This window comes from Trachurus trachurus, assembly GCF_905171665.1.
Source record: "Trachurus trachurus genome assembly, chromosome: 3".
NCBI classification, from domain to species: domain Eukaryota; kingdom Metazoa; phylum Chordata; class Actinopteri; order Carangiformes; family Carangidae; genus Trachurus; species Trachurus trachurus.
In genome coordinates this window covers 12,054,980-12,063,834 of record NC_139893.1, presented here as the reverse complement: position 1 = coordinate 12,063,834, position 8,855 = coordinate 12,054,980, and the positions used below count along the sequence as shown (strand labels likewise).

The window sequence follows — 8,855 nt, the reverse complement described above, 5'->3', positions numbered from 1 at the left end:
TTTTTCGACCTTAAAGGAAACATGTTATGCCCCTTTTCCACAAATTATAATAGTTCTCATGTGTCTTCAAGACATGTCTGTGACATGCTCCGGTCAAAATACCCAGAGGATCAAACATCACAGCTCTTTTCATCCACTCAAAACAGCCCTGTTCAGAATGGCTGGTTTCAGCGTCTGTCCCTTTAAATGCAAATGAGCCACTGCTCACCCCGCCCTGCCCCCTCTACCATCTCACAGGTAGGGTATTATGCAAATTTGAAAACTAATGACATCATTGTTTGTCAACTGAGGGAACAGCTCGTAAAACCACATGAATATCAACCTAGGCAGCCTGCAAATTACAGATTTTTGTGTGTGTTAATTCTCACAATTTGGGGGCCGGAAGGCAAGACAAACATCTAAATATATACAAAGAGCCTTCAAAAAGGGATATTTCCATATGTCCAATTTAAAATAAAGTTTCTAAATCTGAATCGTTCCGCTGCTGCAGCCTGAGTGGGGTCGCGCTGGCTGAAACTGCACTATGTAACTTTCCTGATCAGGTAGGATACACAACGCCATTGTGGCCCTGGTACACTGCAGTTCAGCTCAGCTCCAGAGACCGAGCTCAAGCCCAGCCTCCCTGCTCCTCTCACCCACACACATGAGCGCCCTGTGCTGGGCAGCACGGCCAGCCAGCCTCCCCTTCAGAGCTCTGGCGAGCTCTGGAGACGAGCTATAGACAACGGCGATGGCACCGCTGGTACTGGCAACCGCACAGGTACCGGAAAGGGCAACGGTACTGGCAACAGTGACAGCCACAGTACTGGCAAAGGCAACGGCAACAAATTCATGTAGGTTACTGTGCTTCTCTGTGATGCACACAGCAGACAGTTGCCCTTCTGAACTAGTGTACCAGTACCAGGTAACCTACAAAGTGTTGCTTTCAGGGAACACACGAAAGACACAAACACACAAAAGGCACGCACACACACACACAAAAAAACTTAATCGATCTGACAACACGTGTGTTGCAAAAACACAATGGAAGAAGTATTTCTGGGGACACAAACAAGTGAGACAAAGTAGAGGCTTCGACACACTTTCGATCAAGTTCTGAAGAAATGTAGCCTATCTCTTGAGTGGCGTTTGTTTAGTTGTGATAATGTCACTTGAAAAACACTGGTCTACTACAGCCACCATTTCTGAGTTGTTGTCTGTAGTGCACCGACCAACAGTCTGCTCCTCCTGTAATTGGTGAATGTGACAGCCAAACACAAGCGTGCACTGACTTTGTCGCATAGCTTCCTGGGGAAGTGTGGTTTTCAGGGCTTTTAATCGTCGAGGAGTAGAGTGGGTAGAGGAGGAGAGACTGCTGCATCCACTGACGGATTAGTGAACAGGCCAATGTGCACAGGGCCAGGTTGGAGTGACTGGTTATAGTCAAATGACCACCAAGAAACACAAAATGACCCCAAAGATGTGGAAACAACTACAAGACAATGGCAAAACACACTCCTCAACGACTCAAGCTGATGCAGAACAGGAACTGAAATACCACAGAACAAAACGTGAAAACAACTGCAGAAGCAAACAGAGACAAAAATAAGTAGAAAAGAGACAATTTAAAGAAATAAATAACCCCAAAAGAGATATGAAACAGTACAAAGTGTTTCTTATTCTCATTTTTATCTATTTTTATTTTAATTTTTTGGATCATTTATTTGCATTTTCATTAAAATGTCCTTGATCAAGTGTTTTTGTTTTATAGTAAGGGCACTTTAATTGTTTTCAGCAATGAGTGTAGCTCTACTGCAGCCTGCCATGATTTTCTCACTGGGATTTGTTGACAAAGATCAGCTAAATTTCTCTCTCCCTGACAATGATAATACATGCAATAGTATTTCAGCATTCAAAGTGGTTAACTCAATTCTTTATTTGCAATATCTGTGAAATAAATAAAACCACGATAAATGTATTTTTATCTCCCTCTCTGAATATTTTCATTCAGTGAAGAACATCTGGAGAAGTTTGGATAATCTCAGTTTGTCCAACAGGTGGCAGTCTGGAATTAATAATACAGGGCGGAGGTGTCTCCCATAGATTCATTTTTCAGTCTATGAGAAAACCTCCCTACAGATAAATTATTAATGTCCTACTTGATGGTTTTGATTTTTAAGTTTAACGTTTATGTTGCCAAATAAAAAAATGCTGTCCTTCACAGCTGCACTGTAAACTGGAACTAGTAAAAGCACTCTAACAGTAACTATCAGCAGCCTCTGCCAAACTTCACAGTGCTTGGAGGTATTTTGTTATGTAACTAAAATGTTATTGTACATATTGGGCCATATGTAATTTTAACAACTGTTCCATAACAGTCTTTCCTGTGTGGTGTTATAGTTATAGCTTCAGCTTCAAACATTCAAACTGCAATAATGTTTACAGTTTGTTTTTGATGAGACAACCCTATTTTTTAATAAGCAGATAGCTCACCCCGATTTTTCTTAAAAAATTTACTTAAATACAGTGTCATCTCATGTAACTCTCTTGTGCCAAATATGTCAACAGGATTAATATAATCACCATAAATGGTGGTAATTACATGCAACATGCAATTTTTATACTCTGTCTATTGTGTGAGTGATGATCTGATGCCAAAAGTGTTGGTGGTTCTGGGACAGAGTTCACCGAAGCTACTGTAGGTGGAACAGGGCACATTCAAAGACACATCTGCAGAAGATAGGAGGGGCAAACCCCTAGTGATGCACCTACACCCCACTTGTTTCTCATAAGGTTCAAGCGTGAATATAAATCTCATAAACACAGCCTATAACAGGAGAGAGCGGTGTACAGCCGATATCCATGCCCTCTGAACGACCTTATGTTCTTTTCAGTTTCAGTTTGAAGGTTGTTCTTTTGCCAGTCATTCCTTTGCTTCCTTTGCAACCTGAACACCCACACGGCAGGCCTAGAAACCATTTCAACTCAACCATTCAAACACAAATAAAACTGTAGAGTGGCTTAATTAAACATTTTTATACCAAAAGATTACAACATCTCAGTTTCTTTTTATGCATTGCTCTATTCATTCACCCTGTCAGGTTAAATGAGAATTATCCTGTCTTTTATCCTTTTAACTGTCCTTTGTTTTCCCCATAATATTTATGATCAATCATAAAAGCACCAGTTCAACGCACCATATCTGGTGATATTTTATACATTTGAATTAAAGCCAAACCACAGTGGCAGCCAACATGAGCCGAACTTTACTACAGTCCTCTTGTCTGGCTTCTGGCCAGTGCAGCTAGGAGAAAGTAGTTCCACGCAATGGAGCAGCTGCAGAGTCCTGTGTTGAAGGGCATATCTGAAAAAAATGTAAATATTTAAGTACAACAAGGGAGGAAGGATGGAGAAAAAAAAGCATTTAATGTCATGTTGTCCAACAGTTTGACATTATCATTAACTCGAGGCTATGCTTTACTTTGATAAACCATGTAATCCCATCTAATCATTCTATGATTACCTAAATATGACAATAACATTTTTTATGTTTGGTTCAGTTCTTATATTCTCTTAATAAATACAAAAAAGTTATTGATGTAACTTCTAGATCCCGAAAATCCAATTCCTGAACAGGACTATAGTGGAAATTACAGCCAATCTGATCAAATCTTTTAACTTCAAATATGAGGAATGCTCAATTCATAACTAAGGTCACATTAAATTCAACATGGGCCTGATTGGTGTCATCTTCATCTTTATCTTCAACAAGAATCTGGTGAAAATTTCATAGGGATTTTTTGATAGGAGAAATTATAATTGTGTTGTAAAGTAAAACAATTTTATTTTTTACATAGGAGGATGCAAGAGGGCCATCCTGAGGAATATCTGAAACTTATGACAAAGATGGACATTTCATAGGCCTATTAGTTTGGAGGTTTTTGTTTTTTTGCATAAGAATCAGTAGCTTTTTATAATTTACATTTAAGTTAACGTGTAATATTATGTCATTGATCACATGTGAAATTACTGTAAATTGGTCTTTCTTCGTCCTTTTTGGCCGTTCAGGGCACCCATACCTTGACACCAGGAACCAAAGACGGTAGCCTATCTTTGCCTTTGCCAGGAATATAGTCCTGCATATAAAAGCCAAACATTGGCTGACTACACCCGGGACTTCACAAACCTGAGCTCGGGTGATTAAAGGGAGAAGCAGCTCCGCGGTTCTGGGGGAAAGAGTCAACAAAAACCTCCCTCTGACCCACCGGCTCTGTTACCCACATGTCGACCTGCAGAAACAGAGCAACATCTTTCTCTCTTCGCCATTTCTTCCTCTTGACAATATACTGTTATGGAGGTAAACATTATTACCATGTGCCAGCTTTCTTCACCATCTCTTCTTCTAACTTCTCCATCCACGGCGCTCCCAGCTGCCCCCTTTCCCCCAAAACTCCCATTTTCTGCCTCGTCTTTCTAGTTCTTGCCCTGCTGTGCACGAGCACTACGCCCCCTGCCTCTGATTGGCTGCAGCAGTGTTGTGCTGCTCCGTCCGAGCCACGTTGTTTCACAGAGCCAGCTGTGTATTCATCTGCAGCACACACCCCAGCAAGCGAGTTAGTTAGTAGTAGACCCCCGTGTCCACTGAATCTGACCAAAAACTATACTAGTTAGAGGAGAACTACTGTCTGCATTTAAATGTTAAAATGCCAGAGACACAAACAAACTAGGTGGAGCCTTGCGTAATGCTTTATAACACGCATGCAAATTTAAAATGCATCCATAAAAAAAAAAAAAAAATTACATGCAATTGAAATGACAGTTCATTATGTCTTTTCTGTGTAAGAGTCTTATTACACTAAAATGGCTTTCTATGTAAAACATTAGCCTACAGTGGGAAAGTGATATGGTGTAAGTTGTAAGTGGCTGCAGGAAAATAGGCCTATTAAGTGGCCTATAGTATGGTGGTATGGTGATATTATAAAGATCAGCTGTGTGACCTTATTTATAAATCCAGTTCAGGTCTTACATGTATCACTTGTAAAATGGCATCTGCAGACCTGCTATTTGTGAACTTATATTTAATTGCATGCCTTATACTCATTACAAAGTAGGATGTAAAATCACCTAACACTGTTCGACACAACTGAAACAGCTGGAGAAATACACAAGTTTGTAAAACAACCACATAAAATGTGATTTATTAGCAAAGTCTATCTATCTATCTATCTATCTATCTATCTATCTATCTATCTATCTATCTATCTATCTATCTATCTATCTATCTATCTATCTATCATATAGCCTTATTTGTTGTAGTGGGTAATACTCTTCATCACATAGAGTTGAATAGTTTTGTTGTAGTGGTTACTGCATTTTCGGTATGCCTGTAGCAGACTACACCAGCTTTATGAATCAATATCAATCAATGCACCGTTTTGCATTTTGCAGGTATTCAAATATCAATAACTCAGAGGCGCTATGACGCCCATTAAAACAGATAGCTGTGGTGTTGATGGCGGTGATAAAGCAGAGATAACTGGGTAAAGGAGGTGGTGGTGGTGGCGCTGACTCTCACCGCATCTCCCGCTGCTGCCGCTGCTGCTCGGGACCAGCGTGTCACTGCGCCCGGCGGAGGGATACAACAACCAGTGTCATCGTGGTGCTGAGGCTCCTGCAAAAGCAAAAATGTCTGCCTAAGGGAAACTCGTAACTGATATATATATATATATTGAGGAAATCTTCCCCAGGTTATTAGCCTTTTAAAACCCACATTTCGCTGTTTGGAGGCGTACTGCAAAGAAAGCGAGTCTTCACCAGAGCACCCTAGTCGGGATTTTAATCGAAAAAAAGGTAAAATTATCAGTGGGAGTTTTTTTTTTCTTTACCAGAAGCTTTTCGGACCAGTGAAAGAAGTTGAGGAGTTGAGGAGAAAGACCCATCATTGCGTTTTTGTGCTCTTGAGCAAAAGAAGGAGGGGGGGTTGACTACTGATTGATCTATTGATTGATTGAGACTTGTCATTTGTAGTATTTGTTTTTATCTGTGTTTTACTTTATCTTGAACCAGTGTGTAATTTCTGAACGGCTGTCTCTACTCATGTCTTCATGGACAAAAAACCGCTGCAGCTGGTTTGCAGGCAAGCAGCTCGTTAGCTCCTTTTAGCCAGCGAGCTAACGTTAAACTGACGTTAGCAACCGTCGTTATGTTTTGGTGTTAGTGGTTGTAGAGAGGGGGGGGGAAATCTGCCACACAAATATCTGACATTTACTTTTTTTATTGGTTTAAATCCTCGTCAGCGAGTCATGGAAATGTGTCAGCGGCGGCAGGCAGCATGTGGTGTTATTACAGCGGAGGAAACACTGCAATAACGCCGCGATGCTGCTTGCTTGCTTGCTTGCTTGCTGCAGGTCCTGGCCATTCAGAGCTCCGATTAACGACATTATCTCCTGTTAATGAACGCAGCATAGCAGAAAAACTACATGTGCGTGAACATGTTATTTATTTTTTGGGTGAATTAGTGTGTGTGACAGGTAACTTAGCACTGTCAGTGTCTGTAACATCAGAGCTAACTTTATACTCTTTCCACAGTGATTTGTCTTTTTTTTTGTTTTATTATTATGCATCCATAACAAATGCATGCATGTCTCCTCTCCTGGCAGTCATTTCCCGTGGCTCTCTAGTCCTCTCCCCCCGCCCCCCCTACCCTCCTCTCCGTCTCCCCCCGTGTCGTTAAATAATAAACCAGCAAAGATGTGACCTGATGCACTCTTGTTTGTCTTCTTCAGGTTTCTAGATCGCCAGGATGAATCCTCAGCAGCGGATTGCCGCTCTCGGAACAGACAAGGAATTAAGTGACCTGCTGGATTTTAGTGCGGTAGGAACAGCTTTTCACTCTCTCTTTTTTTATTTTATTTCATTAGCTTAGAGGCGTGAGGACTTAAGAGGACAAAAGCATGACTAATTGATGATTGTTGATGACTAATATTATTGTGCAATCTTTGATAAGAGCTGCTTTGATGATAACAGTCTGAATATTTCCTCAACACCCTTGAGTATATTTGCTCTTAATTGTGGGCATGTGTCCATATTCTTGCTTTCAGATGTTCTCTCCACCTGTGAGTGGAGCTAAAAACAGGCCCACCACACTTGGAAGCAGTCAGTTCAGTGCATCAGGTAGGATCCTTACTGTCAAATCTTTTCATATGTAGGCTACTCTCTCTCTCTCTCTATTCCCTTCTTGCATGACTCATAGATCTGCACACCAAAATCAGTTGTTTACCGACTTGTACCTTTTGTATAAATGGCGTTTGGGTTTATTTATAAACGGAGTCTGCAGGAAAATGGTCTTAGTTTCCAATCTTGCATGTGATTCTTTTCCCTCCTCTGTGTGAACGCTTGCGCGCGGTTGTTCACATCTGGTGCCTGAAACATGAGCTTCCCACCTGGAATTGTTGCGGAGAGAGCTGTAGTAGTGAAGCTGTGGAGTAAAAAGCAACAATGTGGGCCATAGACATGTGTAAATGTTTTATCGAGCTAATTACCATTGAGTTGTGATACAGCGAATGCCATTCATATTTTACTCTGCTGTCAGATGCATGAATAAGGTATAAGACAGGCAATCTATGGCTGCTTTGATCAAGGTGTGTTGTTGTCAGTGCAGCAAGTGTTCACAGAAACAATACAACTGTGTTCCTCTCAGGTTTTCTTGTGAAGTGTGTTGGGTGTAAATATCTATATTGAAAAAACCAGATGAATTCATATACATTCTTGTGAAAACAATAAGAACTGGAGCTGAAAGTCACTTACAGCACAGATTAATGGGATTGTAAAACAACCTCTCATTCAGTTCATCATGTAGGAGGAACAGTTTGATGATTGCTCAGTCCTGCTGTCATATACACACATGTTGGACAGTCGTCTCCACACAGCTCTCTGGTCTCTTTTTTTTCTTCTTTTTTTCTTTTTGTGGTAATCTATGAGCATCTTTATTGTTAAACATGTTGTGGGTGGTTTGGTTGTGATAACAAGAGTTCAGATTCCCTGCTTCTGGATCGCTTCCTAGCTGTAAATGCTACAGGACATTAATCCGAAGAACATCTATTGTCTGATGTGCTACTAGAGAAAGTCAACAATCAAGCATTATGTTTTCTGAAGGCATGTTTTGTGTGCATCTACAAAGCCTCGTTGTTAGTCAGTTATCTGTGAAACGAAAGACACACATTGAGTGGAAACTGAACAAAAAGACAAAGAAACAAGAACAGGGCTGTCACACATGAACTATAGAGTTGTGAGGATTAATTTTAGGAATAGCTAATCATTGAAGTGTGGAGCATGTTGTGTGTCTTCTCTTCAGTAAAACAAATGACAAGGAAACTGAGACGTCCATTGTTCATGATCTATCAATGACACAAAGATTTCAGACAATCATTGTTTAAGAATTAGCCTACTTTAGGGATGTTTTTACCTACATGTGGATTTTACCACAATGCAGTCCAACACAACGATTGATCAACTTCTTTCTGAACCACTATAAGTGTCAAAGACAAGGTGGACCACAGGGCTTTGTTACTGGATTACATCAGATGATACAGTTATATCTAATGAACTGGTAGCTGAGTGTTTATTTTCTAATTGTGGATGGTGAAGTGTTTTCACAAGCCAGGGGTGTTGTTGGTTGTGTCATATCTAAAACACACCAATGATACATAGTGAAACTTGACTCTTTAAGGTTCATTGGTTGGCAAGCACGACTTCTCAAAACCAGGCAGCTTTGACGACACAACACTACCTAGAAGTGAGGGTCGATCGATCTCAAACACTGATGTCAGGCATGTGTTGTATTCAGAAAGCATTGCTCCCCCTCCCTCTGTGCCGTA

General features: G+C 40.7%; 1 protein-coding gene and 1 long non-coding RNA gene across 2 annotated transcripts in view; one reads left to right on the top strand and one right to left on the bottom strand.

The window, feature by feature from the left end:
* Positions 1–3,006: 3,006 nt before the first annotated feature.
* LOC311004501 lies at positions 3,007–4,423 on the bottom strand. The gene is made up of 3 exons (XR_014596311.1): positions 4,351–4,423; positions 4,166–4,268; positions 3,007–3,343 (listed from the first exon to the last, which is right to left on the bottom strand). It is a non-coding gene; the product is annotated as an uncharacterized lncRNA (long non-coding RNA).
* Positions 4,424–5,663: 1,240 nt separating this feature from the next.
* The window catches only part of tcf12 (transcription factor 12), a 91,411-nt gene continuing 88,219 nt past the window's right edge, over positions 5,664–8,855 (top strand). Inside the window, exons 1-3 of the mRNA XM_084000691.1 lie at positions 5,664–5,829; positions 6,765–6,853; positions 7,080–7,152. Coding sequence (XP_083856817.1) covers positions 6,782–6,853; positions 7,080–7,152 — 145 coding nt within the window. The 5' untranslated portion in view covers positions 5,664–5,829; positions 6,765–6,781. The remainder of the gene's footprint in view (positions 5,830–6,764; positions 6,854–7,079; positions 7,153–8,855) is intronic.